This window comes from Pleurodeles waltl, chromosome 8 (genome assembly GCF_031143425.1).
Source record: "Pleurodeles waltl isolate 20211129_DDA chromosome 8, aPleWal1.hap1.20221129, whole genome shotgun sequence".
NCBI lineage: Eukaryota > Metazoa > Chordata > Amphibia > Caudata > Salamandridae > Pleurodeles > Pleurodeles waltl.
In genome coordinates, this window is record NC_090447.1 from 634,132,279 (window position 1) to 634,158,945 (window position 26,667).

General features: G+C 44.8%; 1 protein-coding gene across 2 annotated transcripts in view; it reads left to right on the forward strand.

Annotated features, from left to right (window-relative positions):
• Nucleotides 1-26,667, forward strand: part of SMS (spermine synthase) — a 679,013-nt gene that overhangs the window by 163,201 nt on the left and 489,145 nt on the right. For both annotated transcript variants that reach the window (XM_069204737.1, XM_069204738.1), the window contains exon 3: nt 16,519-16,606. In XM_069204737.1, coding sequence (XP_069060838.1) covers nt 16,519-16,606 — 88 coding nt within the window. The remainder of the gene's footprint in view (nt 1-16,518; nt 16,607-26,667) is intronic.

Sequence of the window (26,667 nt, forward strand, 5' to 3'; positions counted from 1 at the left end):
CGAACGTGGGTAGGGTTGACTCTGGAATTTTTATTCTATTGGTTAGGGCGTGCCCAGGTGTCATACTCGCCCATTATCTTATGCCAGGAATAAGTGTGACATTTCCAGGAACCCACTACAGAACACTGTTGGACCTGAGGAAGAACAGAAGAGGACTGGACCTGCTGTGTGTCACTGGAGAGGAGCCCTGAAGGACTGGACCTGCTCCCTGTAGTACCCAGGGCCAAGAGGTTGTCTCCAAGAGTCAAACGTCTGCCCTCTTCAAGCTGCAGGGATACAACAAGCTTAAAGAGGCTCTTTCCCGCAACTGCCTAGCTGACTAGTGGCAACTGAACCTGGACTAGACCCTGCTATTGGGCCTGCCTGACACCTTGGGAGTTGTTAAGTGGCTTCCCTGAGGTCCTCTGGAGGCTTTAGAAGTGTACTTCTGGGATGGATTAATACTTAAGCCTAAAGTCTGAAGTATAAGACCGTTGATCAGGAGGAACCTGGTTTGTGTATCCAACCTGCACTCCATCGCAGCCAAGGTCAAATCCCGGTCTACTGTGATCTTTTGCTATCATTGGCGCTTCTTGGCGTTATTCCTGCTTACAGCTTTGAAGTTCCATTTCTCTGTCTTTTATTAGATTTGTCATTTTTTTTAATCTGCTTTATTTTTTTGATTTGGTTTGAGATTTTTAGTGTTTTGCATTTTAACTTTATTACTGTTTTGTACTGCATAAATGATCTACACATTTCTCCAAGTTAAGCGTGTCTGCTCCATGCCATTGGTACAAGGGGTTCAAGCTCAAGTTTATTTATTGAGTTAAAAGTTCACCCTGATAACGGTTGTGATGGGATTGAGATGCGTGATTACTCACCCTAAATAATCCAATTTCGTACACAATTCAAACCCAATAGTCTTGTTATGTCCACTTGGTACCTACCTTGCTGTGATTCTTTACTTTGTGTAAACAATAGTAGTCCTGTTGTGGCATTTTTATTTTATTTTTTAACTTTAAACATGTTCTACGTTGGTGTTCAGAAGATTACATAAAGCAAACTCCTTTCTTGTATGACCAGTATTTAGGGCTAAGGTTTCCCCCGGTTGTCCAAGCGACTTCTAGGTCGAAATATATCCGGTGGGTGCAGAGAGCTTTTATGGCTTGCAGAGGAGAGAGGTCCTTGGTGATCCTCTCTGAGAAGGTGAATGGGTTTTCCTGGAAATCTCCACATGGAGCAGGCTTTGTTGTTGCACTTCGTTGGTCCTTGCTGTCAGTGAGCGGAATTAAGGTAAAGGACCTCATTTTTGGAGACCCTCCAATGCACATAAATCCCTGCTCATCTACTGTGATGTATGTGCAAGATTTTGCCCAGACTAGAGAGAAGGCCTCTCACCATTGAACTCTGATTTGTTATATTGTCTGTACTGCCACTCTCGGCTGACCTACCAATACTAATTATGTAATTAAAGTCAGCTTTATTTTGGAATACTTTCCTTGCTTCCAGCTTCCTGTCATCTGTGATATCGGGTTAAAATGTGTGCGCTGTTTGCCTGGCAATGAGGAGTATTTATTTCCACTACTTTTTACTGTGGTTGTTTTTGCCTTTTCTCTTGAAATCTCAGGTTATCGTTTATACAGTTTTTATTGCAGTTTATTTACTCTTTTGTGTTTTTAGAAGGGCCATCCTTCATTTAAAAGAAAACAACAACAACGGTAACACCGAGTCCAATCTTTAAATTGACAAGGAGGGGGACCTGTGTTGGTGTTGCTGTTTTTGTCGCTTGCTTTTCATGGCATATTAAGTGCCTAACACGCATGCTGTAAATTTAGAACTATCTCCGTCGACTCTCCAGTACACGTCTCTTTCCACATCCACTGTCAAGATAATAAAACAGAGGCCCACTTGGATATTGCTCTTGTGAGTTACAGTAATGACCTTTACTGCCAAAGGGGGTTTACAGGCTCTCCAGTTCTCGTGCTCCATGTTCAGGGTGTGATTGTATTGTCATATGACTTAATTAACTTGACCTCAAGGTGGCACAGAATCAGCAATGCGCAGAATGTGATTATCGTCCACATTGTGACCTTTGGTGATATTCGTACACAGGCTAATGTGAAAAAACCTGCTGCGGGCTTTGGAACTGTGAACAGAATACCTATGAAGTTAACGGGGTCCAGTTTGTGGCTGCGATAAAATGTTGTTCACTTCTTGCAGCTGTGGAAAGCCAAGCTGCTTCCTCATCACACCAACATTCCATTTTGGAACAGTCCTAGTAAAACAAACACATATAATAATAAAATAATGTTAATTGTGGCTACAGACACCAGAGGAGCTGGAAGATGGATTAGACTATTTCCTGTAAGATATTTTATTGTTATGTACTCGAAGACTCATCATGCGAGACTGTTATACCTCTAGATACAGCACGTGACAGTAGTCCAGCCTTGGAAATAATTAGGGCCTGCACCACCGTTTTCCTTGCATTTTCTGGTAGCAAATAGAGGATCGTTTTCAAGGTGTTTAGGACTCCAAAGCATGTCTCAGCCAAATCAAACCATATGCCCAGGTTTTTTTACCTTGGGCTTAGGACTGGGTAACGGGCCACCAAGAGGTTGACCAAATGTTGGGTTGTTTGCCCAAAATCAGGACCTCAGCCTTCCCTGCGTTCAGTTTAAGACAATTATGCTCCATCCACCCTGCAACCTCTTTCAAGAAAAATCTGAGAAGTAGCTGTGGTTGTCGAGTCCTGGGAAAGGGCAATGATCAACTAAGTATCATCCATATAGATGATTAATGTACACCCATGCCATTCTACAGTCTCAGCTAGGGGAAGCATGTGTAGAGTAAATAATGCAGGCCTCAGGGAGGAACTCCCTGGTGCAGATTGAACATCCTTGAATAGAATGTTTTTTGACACACATGAAGCGTGCGTCCCTGAAGGAAGGAGTCTACCCAGCTTAAAGTTGTGTGTTCAACACTGCATCTCTATAGGTGCTCTATAAGCAAATTGTGCGATCCGGCAAAAGTACAATTATCTACGTAACAGGCAAAAGTGCAATTAACTGTGTAACAGTGTCGATGTCAATCAAAGCGCTCGACTTCTGCCAAGCGAGATCGCGCTGCGAAAAAAGATAAAAAGTAGTCCACAAACCGGACGGAAAACAGCGAGCCTCGCATGTTTTCAGTACTTGGTCGCTGCTCTCGAGGAGGGCAAACCACCGGAAAAGGCATGACGTATGCATGCCATCCACTAACGAAAGCAAGCAGATTTTGAAAGGCAAGCCCACAAACTAATGAAAGACACTGACGTGACATGGGCGGGGCTCCCAGCCCTTTTCTAACTACTAATGTGTCTCGCATGCGACGCAGGCTCAAACCTAAAAATGGTGTTCCATGTGGGTTGGGGCATTGGGCCTCCGGGAGTGAGCGCATGTCTGACTTCCCAAGGGAAGCCTGTGCAGGTGCGATTAAGAGCATCAGGCTCCGGGCGGAGCAGAAGAGAGCTGAAACAGCAGCTTTTCCTGCCTACGGTCATACCACCCTGAATGCGCCCGATCTCTGTAAGGCCTGGTTAGTACTTGGATTGGAGACCGCCTGGGAATACCAGGTGCTGTAGGCATTTTGCCTCTTGCAGACACTAGGTGCTGCATGTCTTAGCTCAATTACACAACTTCCTCGCTAATTTCATTTTCCACTTTTTATTTCCTGCACTCTTTTTTTTCCTGTCTTAAAAAAAGAAATAAAAAAGAACAGCAATAACACTAAAATACCCACTTTCCAAAGGAAAACTTGCAATTATTCTGCACTTTACACTCTGAAGAAAACATTTGCTCCACAACGGGCGAAGGGATCCCTAGCTAAGGCTTTGCTTTCTTGCGGTAAGCATATGCGTGAGGTCTTAAGACCAGATCTCACTTCTTGTGATGTTATTTCCTGTCAGGTCATGGGTTGTGATGCCACTACCTGTGATTCCAGGTGCGATTTCACACGCTGTGGTGTCATGTGCTGTGATGTCACTTGCATAGTGTCTAACTTGGTCAATCCCCCCACTTATTTTCTTTAAGACTTGTGCCATGAATAGGTCTTAGCCCCCAAGAAATAGTGCTTGAGCCCACTATTGGCAACCAAATGGAAAAAATCAGCACATTGTGTCGGAAATGTGATAAAAGGACGATGATGTATTTGATGTGGAAGAATGAAATGAGTTGCAGACTCTAGTGTAACAGAGCCCAAAAGCAGAGCATTCCAGAAACAAGGAATAAAAAGAGGAAAGGTGCGTACAATTTGAGTTGTTGTAAAAGCATTCCAAAGCATTTTCCCCGCATTTCATGGCACTGTAACAGGTGTCGTTAACTCAATGATCCATTTATCGAGCAGAGAAAGAATGGGTGAGCAGGGCGTGTGCAGAATAAAACCTGTTCAACATAGGAAAACATCCCAGCAGAGAGCACATTACTCACTGTTGCGTCATAAGCATTAAATTACAGACCTCTGTATCTTTCAGTTTCACTTGTATTGTAAGATGGGGCATTATTTTGCATGTTGTTTGAGAAAGGATTCCATGATGAAAGATCTAATTTTTTCAACTACTCCTAAATACTTTTTGTGGGACCCTGGTTTGACAAAAGTAAAGAAAAGACTGGCCACCCTCTGCCTGTAAGGCATGGCAAATATGTTGCAGATGGCACTTACAGAGTGACAGAGCCTCTCCATTAAGTGAAAAAAGTGCAAGAAGAGGGCCTGCCTTCCCGTTTATTTCTGGATTTGTTAAGGTAGTGTAGAAGAGATATTTCTCCCAGCCAGAGTGAATGGAGGTGTCGCCACTCCGTGCATAGCAAGAACTAATCGTCCTTGGGAGGGGAGCATGAAGGCTGCTGTTCAGAAGCCGCGTCTCCCCTGGTGACTCCTCCTTGTCATGCCCTAAGGAGGAGTCCGAGGAGGCGCAACACATGCTGTGTCAGGTCAGGGTTGTCTATTGTAATTGAATGAGTGAGAGGGGCTGTCTGATAGTCGTGCTAGGTTGGGGAGGGGCTGCTGCAGCCTGTGAAGATGAGAGAATCTGACGTAACCCAGAGCATTTAACGAACATTTTCAATACAATGGGTCACACGTTTGCTCAAGTTAGCGCTATTACCGTTGTAAACTCCTAACTGGACTTTTCTTGCCACACAAATGAAAAGAAAAAAAAGCGCAGTGCGATCGTGCTGTGTTTTTTTTTCATTTGTGTGACAAGAAAAGTCCAGTTAGGAGTTTTCAAAGCTGGGGGTGGAGTGGGGGAATGCAATGCTCTCGTGTTTGCTCGAGTTAGAGCTCCTAGCGTTGTATATTACTGAGTGAACTTTTCTTGCCACACAGACTGAAAATAGAGCGAGGGCGAGCTGGCCCTGGAAAAGCCCCCCTCTGATGGTGGTTTATGTTTACAGAGGGAGCTGGTGGGGAGGAGGGACTGAACAAGCACCCACACTGTTGAGGTGAAACAGGCAAATGTAAAAAAAAAAAGTCCCTTACAGAAAATATAAACAGGACATAGCGTAATTATACAGTACTTTGTCTGCTCCCAAAGTGAAAAAAGGCACGACAAAGAGGCAGAGCTGACCACTAGCAAGCAAGGATCTTTGAAGGGCACTGCAACTAACAAATCAAAATGCTGGAACTCACTCTATTGTATACTTTAGTATACAGCAGGCCTAACGCTAGACCTAAAAAGGTGAACATCGTAATGCTGCCTGAATTTTTTTTTTTTTTTTAATTTGCCTCAGCCTCAAACAGGGTAATGTCCAGTTTAATTCATTGAGGTACACTTTCGCTTTGTTAGCTTGATACATAGGGCCAGCTCATAATTTAGGGCAACAGATTATTTGCTTAACATGTACCAAACTGCACTAACGAGTGGCAGAGAACACAAATGCATTGTGTTTCTTAATTTGCAGCATGACTGGCCACATATGTAAATGATTGTGAGCTTGTGTTCGGCTTCCTAGTGTACATCTAATGTGAAATCCATTTATAATGGCCAAGTACACTAAAGATGTGGTATTGCATACAGATTTAGATTTCAGGTGGTTAAAATAGGGAATTATGTGGTAACGTCACTGCACTTTATTTAGCGGCCAGGGCCCGCTCGTAATTCACGACCATAGATTATTCACTTAACACGTACTAAGCTGCATACATCAAGAACACTGTGCCGATACAATCTGCATCCTGCTGATTGCATTTTATTTACTCTGTATCTTCTGGGTACCCGAAAATGTATAGCATGTGACTGCAGGAGGCTGGCCTGGTTTATAATGGGTACCTTGTGGTACTTACACCTTGTGCCAGGTCCAGTTATCCTTTATTAGTAGATTAGAGGTGTTCTAGCAGTTTAGGCTGATAAAGGTAGCTATAGCAGAGCAGCTTAGGCTGAACTAGGAGACATGCAAAGCTCCTACTATACCACTTATATCATATAGCACTATATCATAAGAAACCACAATACTCAGTTACTAAAAATAAAGGTACTTTATTTTAGTGACAATATGCCAAAAGTATCTCAGAGGATATACTCCCTTAGGAGGTAAGTAATATACACCAAAATATATAGACACAACCCAAAATCAGGTCAGTAACAGTTAGAAAAGTAGTGCAAACAATGTAGAACACAATATAATGCAATAGGGAGAAATGGGCCTAGGGGCAACACAAACCATATACTCCAAAAGTGGAATGCGAACCACGAATTGACCCCAGACCTATCGTAGTGTGTAGAGGGTCGCCGGGAGTGTAAGAAAACACTAAGGGTGTCCAAGATACCCCACCCCAAGACCCTGGAAAGTAGGAGTAAAGTTACCCTACTACCCCAGAAAGACAGTAAAGTTGAGATAGGGGCTTCTGCAAGGACAACAACTGACTACAAAACAATGAAGACGGATTCCTGGACCTGTAAAGGAAGGGGACCAAGTCCAAGAGTCACAAGTGTCCGGGGGGGGCAGGAGCCCACTAAACCCCGGATGAAGGTGCAAAAGGGCTGCCTCCGGGTGGAAGAAGCCAAAGATTCTGCAACAACGGAAGGTGCCAGGAACTTCTCCTTTGGTCAGAAAATGTCCCACGGCGTGCTGGAGGATGCTGAGTTGTTTCCACGCAGAAAGACCACAAACAAGCCTTGCTAGCTGCAAGAGTCGCGGTTGAGGATTTTGGGTGCTGCTAGGGCCCAGGAAGGACCAGGAGGTTGCCCCTTGGAGGACGGGACAGAGGGGGCGCTCAGCGACACAGAGAGCCTCCGCAGAAGCAGGCAGCACCCACAGAAGCACCTGAACAGGCACTTAGAAGATCTGAGGACAACGGTCGACTCAGAGTCACAAAAGAGGGTCCCACGATGTCTGAGTCCAACTCAGAGAGTTGGGCAATGAAGGACGGAGTGCTGGGGACCTGGGCTAAGCTGTGCACAAAGGAAGTCTTGCAAAAGTGCACAGGAGCCCGAGCAGCTGCAGTTCACGCAGTATACAGGATTACTATCTGGCGTGGGGAGGCAAGGACTTACCTCCACCAAATTTGGACAGAAGGGCCACTGGACTGTCGAAGACACTTGGACCCAGCTCCTGTGTTCCAGGGACCATGCTCGTCAGGATGAGAGCGGACCCAGAGGGCCGGTGATGCAGAAGTTTGGTGCCTGCGTTAGCAGGGGGAAGATTCTGTCGACCCACTGGCGATTTCTTCTTTCCTTCCAGTGCAGGGTGAAGGCAGACAGCCCTCAGAGCATGCACCACCAGGAAACAGTTGAAAAAGCCGGCAGGATGAGGCGCTACAATGTTGCTGGTAGTCTTCTTGCTACTCTGTTGAGGTTATGCAGGCGTCCTAGAGCAGTCAGTGGTTGATCCTTGGCAGAAGTCGAAGAGGGAAGTGCAGAGGAACTCTGGTGAGCTCTTGCATTCGTTATCTGGTGAGATGCCCACAGGAGAGACCCTAACTAGCCCACAGAAGAGGATTGGCTACAGAGAAAGGTAAGCACCTATCAGGAGGGGTCTCTGACGTCACCTGCTGGCACTGGCCACTCAGAGCTGTCCATTGTGCCCTCACACCTCTGCATCCAAGATGGCAGAGGTCTGGGACACGCTGGAGGAGCTCTGGGCACCTCCCCTGGGAGGTGCTGGTCAGGGGAGTGGTCACTCCCCTTTCCTTTGTCCAGTTTCGCGCCAGAGGAGGGCTGGGGGATCCCTGAACCGGTGTAGACTGGCTTATGCAAGGAGGGCACCATCTGTGCCCTTCAAAGCATTTCCAGAGGCCAGGAGAGGCTCCGCCTCCCAGGCCCTTCACAACTATTTCCAAAGGGAGAGGGTGTAACACCCTCTCTCAGAGAAAATCCTTTGTTCTGCCTTCCTGGGACCAGGCTGCCCAGGCCCCAGGGGGACAGAAAGTTGTCTGAGGGGTTGGCAGCAGCGGTAGCTGCAGTGGAGACACAGGAAAGTTAGTTTGGCAGTACCCGGGCTCTATGCTGGAGACCGGGGAGGCATGGAATTGTCCCCCAATACCAGAATGGTATTGGGGTGAAAATTCCATGATCCTAGGCATGTTACATGGCCATGTTCGGAGTTACCATTGTGACGCTACATATAGGTAGTGACCTAATATGTAGTGCATGCGTGTAATGCTGTCCCTGCTCTCACAAAGTCCGGGGAATTTGTCCTGAACAATGTGGGGGCACCTTGGCTAGTGCCAGGGTGCCAACGCACTAAGTAACTTTGCACCTAACCTTCACCAAGTGAGGGTTAGACATATAGGTGACTTATAAGTTACTTAAGTGCAGTGTAAAATGGCTGTGAAATAACGTGGACGTTACTTCACTCAGGCTGCAGTGGCAGTCCTGTGTAAGAATTGTCTGAGCTCCCTATGGGTGGCAAAAGAAATGCTGCAGCCCATAGGGATCTCCTGGAACCCCAACACCCTGGGTACCTAGGTACCATATACAAGGGAATTATAAGAGTGTTCCAGTGTGCCTATGAGAATTGGTAAAATTAGTCACTAGCCTGCAGTGACAATTTTAAAAGCAGAGAGAGCATAAACACTGAGGGTCTGGTTAGCAGAGCCTCAGTGATACAGTTAGGCACTACACAGGGGACACATACAAGGCATACTTTGAGTACGGGGGTCCTGACTAGCAGGATCCCAGTGAGACATAGGCAAAAAAAACATACATACAGTAAAAATGGGGGTAACATGCCAAGCAAGATGGTACTTTCCTACAGTGACAAACCTTCATATAAGTCTTGTAACTTAGATATGGTGTCAACTGTTAGCATGGGAGGAATAGTTAAGCCAATCCCCATTTAGTACATAACACCAGTCCATGCTTCCACTTCCTCTTAACCAACCTTCCTTGTTTATCAGCACTTTTACTCAATTCAATCTAGTATTTGTTTTCTTATCTTCTGATATTTTGTTTACAGCAGTCCACCATTCTGATACTTGTAATCTACAAGATATTCAAACTTTCACACTAATGTAACATTCTTCAAGCAAGGTTTCTGCATTCTATTAGTTTTGGATATTATCTTAATCTTTAGCCCTTCTTTTCAGTGTTCGATGACCTTAAGGTTGTAATAATGTTTGTTTGGTTTTACTGCTATTAGTGATGTCAAATATTACCCCTTAAATATACATATAATTATTTTGTATTTTTGATGTATGTTAGTCCTAGAAAATGGCAAATTTGTCAAGGGTACTCCATGCAAGTTTCCTAACCTTACTGCCCTCTAGGTCACAACCATTTTGGCTGTATGAGGCTTGTTCACTTTTTTCCTTGATCCCACTTTCAAATTGAGGCAGCTACGTTTATATAATTTAGTGGTTCAATTGTAGTTCTGTTAGTCCTCTTTTTATTTCCAGTGAGATCCTGTGCCTGGTCAAACCCCAGTTACAGCATTGAGCTAGTGTACTGCGCATGCGTGATCTTTCTGCACCAAATGCGCCCTTTCTAGCTTTGGGTGTACCTCCGGGCTTACCTACATTGAACAGAATATAAGCTAGTCCTGCCATTTATCAAAATTAAAAAAACACTAGGGACAATAATTGGCCATAAAACTATTAACTCTTTCTTTGACACCCAGTGTGTAGTAATTGAATAGCTTTTCAATCCTTTGTTGTACAGCACCTAGGATAATTGGCTGCTTGGCTAAACACGTATGCGGTACAAAAGGTGAGACCTATTGACTATGCCAATCCTTGTTTTGTCTGGTATTGGCCAAGACTTTTTGATTTTTACTAACTTAAATGTATAATAATATACATAAAGGAGCTCTGTTACCTGTTTTCATCCATTGGTCCGTGCATCATTCGCATTTTACTTCTGCACACTACACCATACAGCATGGGGCACAGGGTCATCCTACTTCAAAAACAACAAGTGATGGACGGAATGCTGAACATTGTCAAACATTCACCCCCAGTCACAGATCTGGGTTTAATCCATCGTTTTTTTGCTGCCCATGCCATTCCAGTTTGGACCCAGCCATATGCAAATCAGTCTTGACCCTGGTCCCCATGGGAACAGTCCAGCCCGAACTGCTAGGCCAGGTCTTCCCTGGACCGGAAACAAGCATCCTGGGACCGGTTTCGGGGTTTCACCCCTCATCAGCCAGGCTAGCTTGAATCCAGTGGCATGGGAAGCAAGGGACCCACGTCTGGGCATACCCTTCCCACTTAGGGCAACAAAGCAAAAACAACAAGTGATGGACGATCACTTGTTGTTTTTGCTTTGTTGCCCTAAGTGGGAAGGGTATGCCCAGACGTGGGTCCCGTGCTTCCCATGCCACTGGATTCAAGCTAGCCTGGCTGATGAGGGGTGAAACCCCGAAACCGGTCCCAGGATGCTTGTTTCCGGTCCAGTGAGGACCTGGCTTAGCAGTTCGGGCTGGACTGTTCCCATGACGAACAGGGTCAAGACTGATTTGCATATGGCTGGGTCCAAACTGGGGTGGCATGGTGAGCAAAAGAACGATGGATTAAACCCAGATCTGTGACTGGGGGTGAGTGTTTGACAATGTTCAGCATTCCGTCCATCACTTGTTGTTTTTGCCTCATCCTACTTCAACCACTAGCTAGCTGACATTTTGAGTGGCTGAATTTTGCTCTTTCTTAACGAGCATATCCATACATAAGGTAGTTCCATCCAGTGACTGGTTTTGTTTTCAGTTGATTGTTCGGTGTTGCCTTTGTTTTCTCACTGCCTTATGTGATAACAGGATGCTACCAGATATGAGCACAACGCACATTCCAACTGTCAATTCCGGTCTCCAGCTAATGCTTCTAATTTACTTTTCAATGACCTTTCTTTATCTGACTTCTGCTGTTTCAGAGCATACCAAATTGTGTCAGTCATAACATGTTCTTTATAAATGATCTGCTCTTTATGCACGGTTGTGTGTCATACTGCAGCGTATTTTAAGTGAGGGCTACTGATCTACTGGTAAACCTAGCCTGTTTGTCATGCACATATGGCTTTCTAGTTTCATTTCAGTGCTCTTGTATGTCATACTTATATAGACGTCTGCCTATATTACTAATTAAAGCTGTGCAGTCTATTACAATGTTCCTTCTGTTTATCCCTATCTGCCTGTCTACTTATTTACCACTCTAATCTGCCTTTTTGTCCATCTGTCTGCTTTTCTGTCTACCTAAATGTCTATCTACCTTTCGGTCTGTCTACCTACCTGGTTAGCTATCTATCTATCTGTATGGCTTTCTATCCAACTGTCTGTCTGTCTGCCTACCTACCAGTCTTGTCTGTCTAACTACGATTCTCTCTACCGGTCTCTGTCTACCTACCAGTCTGATCTGTCTCTCCCTCTAACCACATTTCTCACTACCTGTTTGCCAACCTACCAGTCTTATGTATCTGATTGTCGATCAGTGTACCTACCGGTCTGTCTACCTGTCGTCAGTCTACTTACCTGTCTATCTATTTACCTGTTGGACTGTCTATTTACCTGCCAGTCTTCACAGCTGCATAGGTCTGTCGGTTTGTCTGTATATTTGAGTATATATCTCTGAGCAACACTTTCCAAATCTATCTTAATCTATATCAAATTATATCTGTCTATCCTTACAACTCTCTCTGTCTACCAGTCAGATCTGCCAATCTGTCTACATTTGTACCTGCCTAACTACCTGTTTGTCGATCTGTCTACCTACCTGTCTATTTATCTATTTAGGCATATCCAGCGTTCAGGCTGTTTGTGTAGCTATCTTTGCAGCTCTGTCTATGCAACCCTGCCTGTCTGTGTAACCCTAGCTGACTATCTGTATATCGTAGCACCCCTATCTATTTATATTTATTTTAGCAGCCCTATCTATCTCTAATCTTTCTTTTCAACCCTATTTATTGCTAATCTATTTTTAAGCCCTATATAACCCTTTGCAAATCCATCTATATATGTCTTAGCAAATTTCTCTCTTTTGTCTGTTTTTTGCAGGTCTCGCTATCTGTCTTTCATTGCAAGCCCCTCTATCGGTCCGTCTTTCCTTGCAAGTCCTTCTATTGGTCTACCTTTGCAAATTTCTCTGTCTATGATAAGGATTTACGAAAAATAAAAAAATAGAAATTCTGGGGCAAGAGGCTGACAATGAACAACAGAATGGCTTTTGGGATCTTGTGTGAGCCTAGATTTTGTTCAGTGTATGTTTTAACACAGTTATACGGATTTTCAGTCAGACTTTGTCCATTAGTCTGTTGTTGTGTCAATCCCATTTTTCTTCCAACCACTCTAGCATGCTTCATGGGCCAGAGGGTCAATCCGCTTCATCCATTGACTAGCTTACTGTAAGGTACGGCGTGCTACTCTTTCACAAGAAGCTCACCCGCACACATAGTAGTTCCATTCAGTGCCAGGAACATCCATGGTAATTTGTGCATTTTTTAGACCAAAAAATATTAGTGACTTTAGCCATTTTTTTTTTTTTTTCCCCTAACTGACGAGGGTCCGGCTACTTCCCTAACAAATAGTTTTCAAAAAATCCTGACAGAACAAAGTGAGAACTGTCCAAATTCTGACGGCCACCACCAGACCTATTGGCTTTGCCAATGCTCGTTCTGTGTTTGATGTGAACAAAACCATAGTACAATTCGCAAAAGTGCCACTTGCAACCGCTTTCCACTCTTCCCTCTGTGCCCCTTGCTAAGTGGTTTATTTTATTTCTGGCCTCTTCCTTATGTCCCAGACCATCGATATGTCAGTAGGGAGTGCTACCAGTCCCCACATTTTAGAAGCAAATCCTCACTGTGCCATGGGAGTCTTTGGAATCTCACTACAACGGTCACTCATGAAATAATGTGGGCTGTTGATCATCAGTTTCAGCACCCACCCTTCCCCTAACCTCCGCTCGCCCGGGAAGTTCACAGGAAGCAGAGTGTGAGTAAATCCCCCGGTTATCTGTGACCTGTTTGTTATTCGCATGCATGCTGTGTGCTGCAAGAGAGGAATCAGCACTGCTCCGAAGTGCTCAGAGTCCAAGAAGTTGGTTCGAAACCGTTCTGAACGCTAAAGCCACATGATCTCCAAAGTTGGCATTCTTCTGTTCCTCTGATTGTACTAAGTAATTCGCCCGACTGCCTTAATCGCTTTGGATTTGTTGTTACAGTAATCTATCCGCTTGGGAAACTGAATTCACTTGCCTAGTCTTGCAGGACTTTATTTTGCCCAGCTTTTTGCATTATCCCATTATTGTTTAAGACAGCTGCCTCGGTCTTTAGCGGCTGCATCGTCCTCTGAACATATTGTCCCCTGAATGGCTGTCGATTGAAATTTCAAGAACCTTGTTTACTGTGACTTCAACCTAGGGCCCTTCGTTCTGTCAAGAGGTTTATAATGACTTTACCCCAGCAGAAACAAGTTGCGCTGGAGTTGTCTGCGGTAGGTAAGACTCCCTCTCCGAAACGGAATTTGCCCTCTCCTTTGTGCGGCCCATTAGTACAGTTTGGCTACTCTATATTTTTACTTGTACCCCCACTGTATCCCGGCTGTAAGTGTGTGCTTGCTGCGCCTGGTGGACTTAAGCTAGGTTTATTATGGCTCCTCCGACCTTGACAGTACTATCTTCACTGGATTATTTGGAACACAGTCAGCTGCTGTTTTTTCTCCCTCATATGGAAATCACATTGCTGAACTCATAAATGAGACCCATTAGGATTGTGAATGTCATGTTCAAGCAGTGAACCATTTGAATTAAGTGAAAGTGTTTAATTGAAGGCAATGAAGACAACTTATGAAATTGAGTTTGGAGTTTTTATTAATAATGGGGACATATTGGTTATAGTTTGGATTTTAAACACATCGCCATTTTGAGCTCAGGGACACCCTTCGTAGTTGTTTTGTGTTTACACAATTTATTAAACTTGGTCAACTGCTGGAGATCCAGAAACGGGTCCTTTAGGAGGAACTTAGTGCTTGGTTTAGCACCTGCTTTTTTATGACTGTAGGTGGAAGAGCAGCTTGCCTATTAATTTAAGTCCCTGCCACATCAGTCACTTTATTCCCTAGAGACCATTTAATGCTGCAGTTGAGGGTCTTGCCGTGTTCCTTAGACCTCGTGGAATTCTTATCTGGGATCTGTACAGGATAATCCTGAGGTTTGGGGCCAGTGGCAATATCCACTATTCGCACAGAGGTCTCACTTTTGCTCCTTTCCTGCACAGAGAGGAGTTGTTGCCAACTAAATTTATGCTGATGGGGCTGCCACAGGAACTTACTTCCAGTGCAAGAAGATTTTCCTGTTTGCATGACTGGTTGTTAAGAGCCTCTGTTCCTTCGCATGTGCTTTCCTTGAGAGAGTGTCATCTCTCTACATTCACAACACAAAATGATGGACGGAGACCAGCATCCTGGGGCTGGTTTCTGGGTATCACCCCTCATCAGCCAGGCTAGCTTGAATCCACTCCAAGGACGCTTGTTTCCAGTCCAGTGAAGACCTGGCCTGGTAGTTTGGCCTGGACTGTTCCCATGGGAAACAGGGTCAGGACTGATGTGCAAATGGCTGGGTCCAAACTGGGGTTGCATGGTGAGCAAAATAATAATTTATTTAACCCAGAACTGTGACAGAAGGTGTGATTGAAAAGTTCTAGCACTCTGTCCATCATCCTTTTTTGTTACTAATCTCTCTGCATTCATATGAACTGGTTGCTCCCGACTCTTACCCAGCATTATCTTTCATTCACATGTTTTGTGCTGGCCAGAGTGGAGAAACGTATTTTACCTCGCATTACAGGAATAAGGTGCTTCATAAAGCCTCCAGCCTCTCCTCCGTTTATGCCCTTCCACGAAGGCATGGTGGTGTCAAATGTTTGACTTGCTGTTGTTTGCTCCATTCAAAGCAGTCCCCTTTGCCGTCCCAGAATCAGAGCCACATAACATCCTGTTTCAAAATTCTGGATTATAGATGGTCCTAATTTCATTTGGTCCTTGTTCTCTCTGGTAAGAGAAGAACTTGCTGATGAAGTGTTCCACGTTTTATAAGCTATCCCCTGTCTCTGGAATGCAGAGTTCTACGTCTTCTTAGATTACATATCGGGGACAACACTGAGCCAACTTAAGTTGCACAATCTTTGGTGTCTAGACTGGACTATTTCAATGTTCTTTCCTAGGTTAGCCACAGAAGAATAGTTTGCATCAAGTAATCAGGGAGGGCCATAATATCTGCTATTCTGTCAGTTTGCAGTATTAAAAGTACGTGTCAGCAGCCCCCTCTGTCAGTAGTGTCAGATATGCAAATGGAGAAGCTCAGAAGAGAGCCCAATGCACCCTGCATAAACATTGTATGTGGTTCACTGCTGTGTCCTGGGAGGGAAAATATCCATGTGAAGACAAAATCAATTTCTTTTTGCCACCTGAGCAGTGAGAAGAAATAAAGGTATAAAAGCCCATGTAATGGTGGCTACTCAGCCGTGTAGTTGGATGCCATGAACAGGGTTCTCTGATGTAAGATTAGCATGGCAGTGGTAGCGAGTAACCCCAGGAACGTGCAGCTCTCTTAGCTTAGCCACAAGCAGACACATTAGTACTGTTTTAAGGGTTTGTTTTGTCCTTCCTCTGCGCTGTGTCCAGCAGAATATTTCGAAGCAATTACCTTTAGATCCCCATTTAAACAAATAAAAACATGCGTACTAAGGTACAAAGTGTAATCGAAAGCTTTCTTTCGGACACCAGTTTTCTGATGTCAATTGTTATCTTTAATCTGTTTCCAGGACATAATAATATATGGATCTTCATCGATTTGCTGTGTTTCCTATCCATGTTTGTTTCTTTTCACTGCATTACTGCACTATGTTGCTGTTTTCGTCTTTTAATGACATGCTGCTTGTTTTCCTGATTAAATGGATGCTGGTGGAAACCTGAATCGGTTGCATGAGGTTTACTTCTGGTTTGCCTTATATCCATTATTCCTAAATTTCTTGTCTGGAAATGGTTGCAATGCATTTTTTTAAAGCAGCTGTTTAAATCGATTGTGCTGCTTTCTATTGATGAATAGCGCCCTAATGTCTCCTCAATCCTTTTTGTTTTGTAGTTTTGCAACCTTGAGAATATATTCTCATGGCTTAATTTTGCTGGATGTGCAAACAATCAGCAGTGATCCCAATGATGAGGTCGAACATGTAAGTATATCATCTGCTAAGTAGCTCAGTCAAGACCTGTATGTTTGAATAACAATGTTTGTGCATTCTGTAAAGTACAATTCAGTGTCTGGTTGCTGTATTCACATATGTTAATTGAAGCTTATGTAAGTGTTGGTTGTATGTATATTGTATTTGTCGAATGTAAACCTACCCCGAAAAGCAACTAGGACCTGTACAGGGTCCAAGGCAAGCTCCAGTCAACATCTGATTGGAGAATTGCCTGGGTTCTGGGAGGAGAGGTGTACTGTTACTGCACAGTGATAAGGTGTTTTAAAGATTTGTCTCTTTCAATGCTTCCCCAAATTGGAGCGGTGTTGTGATGGATCATATGGATACAGGTTTTTTTGTTCCTCATCATGGGTGCATAAATGGAAAAATCCTGCTGCATTATTTTTTCTTTATTACTCTTCTTAGTCTCCTTTATGACGGTGGGCTGGCTGAAGGTGTGATGAAAGCCACCAGAGATGATGAGCTTGTTTGCAAAATAGACAGTAATGCTGGCAATGATGACTTTGTGAATGGTGGGACCAGCAAGTGTAGCCAATGGTTGAGGATGGGGTGATGCAATCATATTTCTTTAGGTTCTGCATAACATGGTCAAAGGCTGAACTTAAGGGATGCAATTATGGAGGTAATGAAGCAGGGTGTTGCTACCCTGTAGATGCATGTGTGATCCCTTGAACAGCAGTACTGCAGTACCTTTCTGAAAGAGGCAATATTTCTTTCTTTACAAGAGAGAGCTGATACCAGGCCATGTTCGATTTTTGTGAATGTGTTCCTTCATGGTGAGTTGGTGTTCAAAGTGAATCCAAGTTACTTGGCATTTAGTGAAAGTTTGGGTTCGAAGTCATCAAGTTTCATGTCATGGAGCCCGGTTTGTACTATTACTTACTTGTTTTCATTCTGAAATAATAGGAATTCTATCTTGGTTGGGTTGAACTTTAGGTCATCCAGGTCTGTATAAAGTGCAGGCAGCATCTGAGATGTTGGTTGTCTGGAGGAGACTTTCAGGTAGAGTTGTGTATTGTTGGCATATTAGTGAATCTTAATGCTGTTACATGCAAGCAAAGTCGGAAAGGGCTCGATGTAGAGGTTACAGATGGCAGGAGACAGTGTAGATCCCTGCAGTAGCTCTGCAGTTGATAGGGATCTTTTGAGAAGTGGATGGGCCCATGTGAACACACTTGTGTTGATTTGAAAGGTGGTAGGAAAATCAGTCAAGGACACTGCCAGTGGACCTCATTTGAGACTCCAAGGTGAAGATGAGGGTTGGATAGTTGAATGTTTCAAAGGCAAGTGAGGCGTCCAGTAATATCAGTAGGCAGGGGTCATCTTGTGTGCACTCAGGTGGGCGTGATCTGTAAGGTAGTGGTCTCCATGCTGCAGTGGGATCTGAAGCTAGATGGGTAGTCATGCAGCAGATGGATGGTTACCAACGATATGATCGTATAGTTGACTGCAGACTGTTTTTTCAGTGTAGTGTTCTTGCTCATGAAGAATTGGTGGTTGACATGGATTTGCAGTTGGCAAGGTTAGCATTGTGTAATGTAGGTTTCTTTAAAAGCAGGGACAAGCTAGCTTGTCTTGAGAGTTTCTGCGATGTTTCCTTAAGGGAGGGAGGTGTTGACAGTGGTGAGTAGGGTGGCGATAGCATTGATGATGGACAAGGGTAAGGCCTCATCTTTTAGACACTGGTTACCGGCATGCTGCACGTTTTGACTTGTATTTGAGTGTTTGAGTGTGGATGCTAACATAGTTTTCCAACAAAGCATTTGGTGCACAGATTTGTTTTATTTTGGTAGGTATCTCCTTTGTGGTACTCTTAAATTGCACCCCATCCCAAATTCTCCTCATCATTCCCAAGTTTCTGATATACACTTTACATGTCCACCAGATTACATTATACAAGATGAGATAAATTTTATTGGAAGTATGCAAGATTAAGTGATTGGTCCAAAATCAAAGGATGTTAAGCCAGCACTGTTAGGCCACATCCATATTTCTCAATTTATGTGTGAAAGTCATACACACGTGGTATGGTTGAGGATAATCATGTATAGTGAGCACGTTCTATGTTGAAATGGCTTTCTGAAGTAACCTGGAGTCTTACTTGAGAATACTTGCAAGGGTTTGCCCTAAAACTGGTTTTAGGGACATTGTGGGGCACCTTTGCGATGGTGCACAGAGAGGGCTAACCATTTTAAGTATAATTATTTCATAGTGTTATAAAAGAGGGAAAGGGAGAATTACTGGTCCAGTGTATAGCTGCCCTATACTAACACTATCAAACAAAAAAATATACACTGTTCCAAAATAGAAAGAAAGTGATAGGACAAGGAGAAGTCCTATTCTTCGAAGCAAGAGCCCTCACACACCCAAATGGATGTCATGCTTCATCATCGGGTCTGCTCCTCGTCAGACCAACGCTGCAATGTCTGACGGCCACCTCACGGGGGGCTCTTTGCCAGAGATCTTTTCTCGATGGTGCGATGCCAACAACTCTATGGTAGGCACGGGAAGAAAAGAGGAGAGAAAACTGAAAAGCCAAGGTGCCCCCACATTGTTCAGGGTAAATTCCCCGGACTTTTACCGATGCAACACTATCATTACCTATACCGATAATGACTTAACTCCACTTTACCTTGGAGTGGACACCAGGCTTCTGTACTTTGACGCACAACAACCATGTCTTTTTTTTAAACCCTAACAGTCTGAAGCAGTTTTTTAGAGTTGATAACTAGCAGATTCTTTCATCATCTCTGTTCATGGTCTCTAGACATTTTTGAGAGACAACCAGCTACCCTTCCTTTGAGCCATACCTATATCTTTTTCACTATTCCTTGTGTACAGAGATGTTGTTATTGTGTTGTCCAGCCTAATATGATCCCTCCCAGGTTTAATCTCCTTCCTCACCCCCTCTCATGTTTTAACCTTGGCCAATACCCGCTTTGGATTAATACATTTTTACCCTAAGCTCAGGGTCTTGCGCCAATCTTTATCTTTTTTTCAGTTTTCTCTCCTCTTTTCTTCCAGTGCCTACCCTAGAGTTGTTGGCATCGCACCATCGAGAAAAGATCTCCGGCAAAGAGCGCCCCCCGTGGGGTACCCATCAGACATTGTAGCGTTAGTCTGACGAGAAGCAGACCCGATGATGAAGCATGACATCCATTTGGGTGTGTGATGGCTCTTGCTTCGAAGAATAGGACTTCTCTTTGTCCTATCTCTTTCTTTCTATTTTGGAACAGTGTATATTTTTTTGTTTAATTTTTTTCATGGACCAGGAGTTTTGCAACCCACCAGAAATCGTCTCAAGACTAACCATAGGATCCCGAGCCACAGTTTGGGAAAACGCTGCTCCTGACGCTGCCATCTATCAAAGAGTGTAATTTAGATAACATAATTTGAAATACTACAACTGTTCCTACTTTCGTATGCCCTTAGGGGAGGTTTCCTTTGATTTATCTATTGTACTGAGGCAACCTCTTCGATTTATTTAGGGCAAGGGAGGTGTGTGTGTGTGTGGACTTCTGTAATAATGAACCTCCAAAGAAACTGAATTGTGGCCAAGGAAAATGTGCTCAGAATTCACCTATTTTCAGTTTGTATAACACTTTTAGAAGGGGTATTTGCTTTTTATCTGGAGGATAAAAATGCACCCAGGTGTAGCAGATTTTCTTTAATAAGAGAGAGACCTGAAAGTAGGAACAAATCTCTTAAATTGTGAAGGTTTCTTCTAAATCCCTGAAAACACTCAATGACATATAGGCTTTGTGATCATTTGGCAGAATAGGACATGGTATTCAGTTACTGGAGCAGGACACAATGCAGTTTCTGATGATGAGGCACGGTTGCCTGCTTTACAGCATGAAGAGGATTCAGGTCTCTGTGTAAGGACTGTAACACCCATGGACAACAGATCAATAGCAGAGTGGGATTAGACATAGTTTCAGGATGTTTTTGTGGCAACCCTCTGGGTATTTTGATAGCTGTATTGGATGTAATCAACAAATTTAGATCAGCTAGCTTTAGGGGTCACCAAGGAGTCCTGCAGATTAGCGCTCCCAAGCTACAAGGGACACCAACAATGAATATTATTACTATGTATAGTTCTCAGCATAGACCAATTCAGAACAGCATCCAATGCCTACAAGTTGTCCAGTCACTGGTGAGTTTTGTGAAGGGAGTTCAAAAACTAGAAATCTGTATGGGGTTTGCTTCAGTTCACCTGGCCAAGGGGTACTTTTTGGTGTGCAGTTCTGGAAGAGGTTTTGTTCAATACTTAGCTAGGACCACAATCAAGGCAGAGAAACTTTGTTCTTGAGGCTGGACCAAAGCTCATCCAAATATTAAGCACACATCTTGCTTACTACTACATTATAAACAAACTTCCTAGGACATAGAAAAAAAGGTGGAAATTCACAATTTTGTATACCTATATATTACTTCTGGTTTTGGATTTACAAGTCATAGACGTGTGACCCGAAAGTATAGATTGAACCAATGTCCAAATATCCAAAATGCTACACCCAGTTGCATGTGGGAGAGTTATATCAGAGTCTTTGTAAAGAACCAACTGTAGGAATAACACAAAGTAGAAACACAAGTATATATTAAAATGAAAACTTTCCTCGTCTCCTGCATGCTAAAGCTCTTACAAAATGCACTCTCAATTAAAACACTTCTTCCAATACATACATGAACCAGGCAAGTGTCTTTGTCAAGACCTTGCTTTAGCCTTGGTACAACTCTCAATGTAACGGTCCATGTCCCTTAAAGACGTGTTGTGGGTGTGGAACATTTTGAACTTAAAAAAAACACAGAAATTCAACAGTTCCGCCATGCACTGCCTATGATGTCACATATTAAATCAGTCATGACCTGTTCTATGACATCATTGATGACATCATCCAAGCTTCTTTTGTGCATATTGCTCTATAAACGGGGATAGCATTACAGCTGTGAAAGTGCAGAATAGCTCGTAATAATATAAAGTATCAATAATGCTATCATACATACAATCGTTGTAGGTGAAGCAAGTTTTTGTTATGTGCAGATTTGACCCCACACCTTACACTTCATGGGTAGGCGAGTTCTTGTTGGCTAACACCCACAGATAAAAGGTAACCTCTGCTGCACACATTATTTGTAGGAGGCTGGACTGGCTTGTAGTGAGTGCCAAGGGGTACTTACACCTTGCACCAGGTATCCCTTATTAGTGTATAGGGTGTCTAGCAGCTTAGGCTGATAGATAATAGTAGCTTAGCAGAGCAGCTTAGGCTGAACTAGGAGACGAGTGAAGCTCCTACAGTACCACTAGTGTCACTTGCACAATATCATAAGAAAACACAATACACAGATATATTAAAAATAAAGGTACTTTATTTTTATGACAATATGCCAAAGTATCTCAGTGAGTACCCTCAGTATGAGGATAGCAAATATACACAAGATATATGTACACAATACCAAAAATATGCAGTATAGTCTTAGAAAACAGTGCAAACAATGTATAGTTACAGTAGGATGCAATGGGGACACATAGGGATAGGGGCAACACAAACCATATACTCCAAAAGTGGAATGCGAACCACGAATGGACCCCAAACCTATGTGACCTTGTAGAGGGTCGCTGGGACTGTAAGAAAACAGTGAGGGTTAGAAAAATAGCCCACCCCAAGACCCTGAAAAGTGAGTGCAAAGTGCACTAAAGTTCCCCAAAGAGCACAGAAGTCGTGATAGGGGAATTCTGCAGGAAAGACCAAAACCAGCAATGCAACAACAATGGATTTCCAAACGAGGGTACCTGTGGAACAAGGGGACCAAGTCCAAAAGTCACGACCAAGTCGAGAGTGGGCAGATGCCCAGGAAATGCCAGCTGTGGGTGCAAAGAAGCTGCTACTAGACAGTAGAAGCTGAGGATTCTGCAGGAACGACAAGGGCTAGAAACTTCCCCTTTGGAGGATGGATGTCTCACGTCGTGCAGAAGTGCTTTCCTGAAGAAAGACCGCAAACAAGCCTTGCTAGCTGCAAATCGTGCGGTTAAGGTTTTTGGGTGCTGCTGTGGCCCAGGAGGGACCAGGATGTCGCCAATTGCGTCAGGGGACAGAGGGGGTGCCCAGCAAGACAAGGAGCCCTCTCAGAAGCAGGCAGCACCCGCAGAAGTGCCGGAACAGGCACTGCGAAGAGGAGTGAAACGGTGCTCACCCGAAGTTGCACAAAGGAGTCCCACGCCGCCGGAGGACAACTTAGGAGGTCGTGCAATGCAGGTTAGAGTGCCGTGGACCCAGGCTTGGCTGTGCACAAAGGATTTCCGCTGGAAGTGCACAGAGGCCGGAGTAGCTGCAAAAGACGCAGTTCCCAGCAATGCAGTCTGGCGTGGGGAGGCAAGGACTTACCTCCACCAAACTTGGACTGAAGAGTCACTGGACTGTGAGAGTCACTTGGACAGAGTTGCTGGATTCAAGGGACCTCGCTCGTCGTGCTGAGAGGAGACCCAGGGGACCGGTGATGCAGTTCTTTGGTGCCTGCGGTTGCAGGGGGAAGATTCCGTCGACCCACGGGAGATTTCTTCGGAGCTTCTAGTGCAGAGAGGAGGCAGACTACCCCCACAGCATGCACCACCAGGAAAACAGTAGAGAAGGCGGCAGGATCAGCGTTACAGAGTTGCAGTAGTCGTCTTCGCTACTTTGTTGCAGTTTTGCAGGCTTCCAGCGCGATCAGCAGTTGATTCCTTAGCAGAAGGTGAAGAGAGAGATGCAGAGGAACTCTGATGAGCTCTTGCATTCGTTATCTAAGGAATTCCCCAAAGCAGAGACCCTAAATAGCCAGAAAAGAGGGTTTGGCTACTTAGGAGAGAGGATAGGCTAGCAACACCTGAAGGAGCCTATCAGAAGGAGTCTCTGACGTCACCTGCTGGCCCTGGCTACTCAGAGCAGTCCAGTGTGCCAGCAGCACCTCTGTTTCCAAGATGGCAGAGGTCTGGAGCACACTGGAGGAGCTCTGGGCACCTCCCAGTGGAGGTGCAGGTCAGGGGAGTGGTCACGCCCCTTTCCTTTGTCCAGTTTCGCGCCAGAGCAGGGCTGAGGGGTCCCTAAACCGGTGTAGACTGGCTTATGCAGAAATGGGCACCATCTGTGCCCATGAAAGCATTTCCAGAGGCTGGGGGAGGCTACTCCTCCCCTGCCCTAACACCTTTTTCCAAAGGGAGAGGATGTAACACCCTCTCTCTGAGGAAGTCCTTTGTTCTGCCTTCCTGGGCCAAGCCTGGCTGGACCCCAGGGGGGCAGAAACCTGTCTGAGGGGTTGGCAGCAGCTGCAGTGAAACCCCTGAAAAGGCAGTTTGGCAGTACCCGGGTGTGTGCTACAGATCCATGGGATCATGGGATTGTGCCAACTATGCCAGGATGGCATAGAGGGGGCAATTCCATGATCATATACATGTTACATGGCCATATTCGGAGTTACCATTGTGAAGCTACTCATAGGTAGTGACCTATGTGTAGTGCACGCGTGTAATGGTGTCCCCGCACTCACAAAGTCTGGGTAATTTGCCCTGAACAATGTGGGGGCACCTTGGCTAGTGCCAGGGTGCCCACACACTAAGTAACTTAGCACCCAACCTTTACCAGGTAAAGGTTCAACATATAGGTAACTTATAAGTTACTTAAGTGCAGTGGTAAATAGCTGTGAAATAACGTGGATGTTTTTTCACTCAGGCTGCAGTGGCAGGCCTGTGTAAGAATTGTCAGAGCTCCCTATGGATGGCAAAATAAATGCTGCAGCCCATAGGGATCTCCTGGGACCCCAATACCCTGGGTACCTCAGTACCATATACTAGGGAATTATAAGGGTGTTCCAGTATGCCAATGTAAATTGGTGAAATTGGTCACTAGCCTGTTAGTGACAATTTGGAAAGAAATGAGAGAGCATAACCACTGAGTTTCTGGATAGCAGAGCCTCAGTGAGACAGTTAGTCATAACACAGGTAACACATACAGGGCACACTTATGAGCACTGGGGCCCTGGCTGGCAGGGTCCCAGTGACACATACAACTAAAATAACATATATACAGTGAAAAATGGGGGTAACATGCCAGGCAAGATGGTACTTTCTTACAGTATTCAATCTGTATACATCTGTTCAGAGGAAACAGATTCTCTAGATACTCAAGCTCTGGTACATTACTAATGCGCTACAATGACAGTCTTTACCTATGTCAACTCCCTCACAGTCACCGAAACTACAGTGAGAAATGAAGTGGGTATCAGTGGAAAAGTGGGAAGTGTAAACTTTGTTTATTCTATGTAGACAGTTAAATTGGATAGAGACTTTTAGTTGCAGATTCCTTACCTTTGAATTCCACCCCCGCCGTCAGACTGGAGCTGAATATATGATGTTACAGTTCCTGTCCAGTGCCATCCCGGCATGCTGACTTCAGGTCTTTACTTTCCGCGCCAGCAAGAGCTGATCCAAAGAGATCTACCTCCGAGTCATTTTTTGACTGGCTTTTATCAGCTTTTTGTCAGGTTTTTTTTTAGTGTTCTACTCCTGGTGTGTCAGTGATGTCATCGAGAAAGACTGATGTCTGTGACAGATCTGCATCTTGTGTTTCATGGTGCCTTGTGCACGACCATGACCAGAAGCCATGCTCCAAGTGTCAGGCCATGTATCTGGTGGCTTTGAGGGAGCATTTCCTAAAGCTAATGGTGACCCAACGCTTGATTCCGCACAAGTCGAGAGCTCGGTCGAGAGTAAGGTCCTGGGGTCAGTCGCGGAGTCTTCCATCACAGTCATCCCACTCAAAGTCCTTGGCGCGATCAGGTATGTTGAGGCACAAGAAGAAATCAAAGAAGTCAAATAGTTCTGACTTTTCCTCGCTCGTTGGCCGACAAGACGTGGGAGCGTTGACGTTCTAGGCTTTAGTCTACGAAGCCTGAGCTGATGCCACTCCTTACAGAGTTTCCAGGATCTGGAACCACCCCTGCCCAAATCAGTGTGTTTTATGAGGCCATGCACCTAATTTTTGGGCAGCCAGACAACGCTAGAGCGCCTTCAGGCCCTTCTGAGTTCAAAGGGGCCACTTCGGGTTCAACACGGGTGTCTTTAGCGCAAGGGGCAACCAAGGATCCAGTCGTAGATACGGACCAGTGTCGGTCGTGCCACCCCGACCTTCCACAACACCGGTCCCGACCCTCGAGGTGCCATCTGTGCCCATTGTAATCTCCAACTCTGACTCGGAGCAGATTGGGTGTGATACAAGGCTGATTCCTTATGGGTTAGGTTTCGCAGATGAATAGGAGGGGTGGCTGGACATTTTAGAATATTAGCTTCATGAAGAACCTATGGACTGGCGTACAGACTTGGGTGAAGCCAGCAGACTGGATATTTCTTCAGATACTTGCAATGATTTTACCCACTAACGTGACTACTGAGGTGGGAGCTTCTTATTCTATGGTGGTGAGGAAGGCAGCTGAGGTCCAGGACCTTGAGTTGCCCTCAGTGGCCATCAGGACTTATCTCCTGACACAGGTGATACAATCGTGAGCTTATACCTCAGAACCCCTGGTCCTGTTTAATGAGGCACTCGGAGGCGTCTTCATGAATACCTGGTCCAAACCCAGCACAGAGGTACCTGTGAACAGGACAATTGCCCACCGCCATTACCCCGCTACTGGGGACCCAAGTTTTATGATGCAACACCCCACCCCTGAGATCTTTGTTATCCAAGCCTCTAACTCCCTGGGCACGTTTCTTTCCGCTCCTGTGGACAGGGAATCTAAAAGGTTAGATTTGCCTCGGAAAATGTTGTTTTCTTCCACCAGCCTTGGATTGCGGTCCATGAACATCGCAAGCCTTTTGGGTCGTTATTCTCGCACGTTGTGGGATACGGTTGCACAAGTGCTGCCCCAGGTCCTGGAAGAGGACCGGGCTGTACTCTCTCAGGCTGTTGCCGATGGGAGCTATGCAGCGAAGTTCACAATCCATTGCAGACTGGACAAGACTGACTTGGTAGGCCCTGAGGCACCACGCCTGGCTGAGG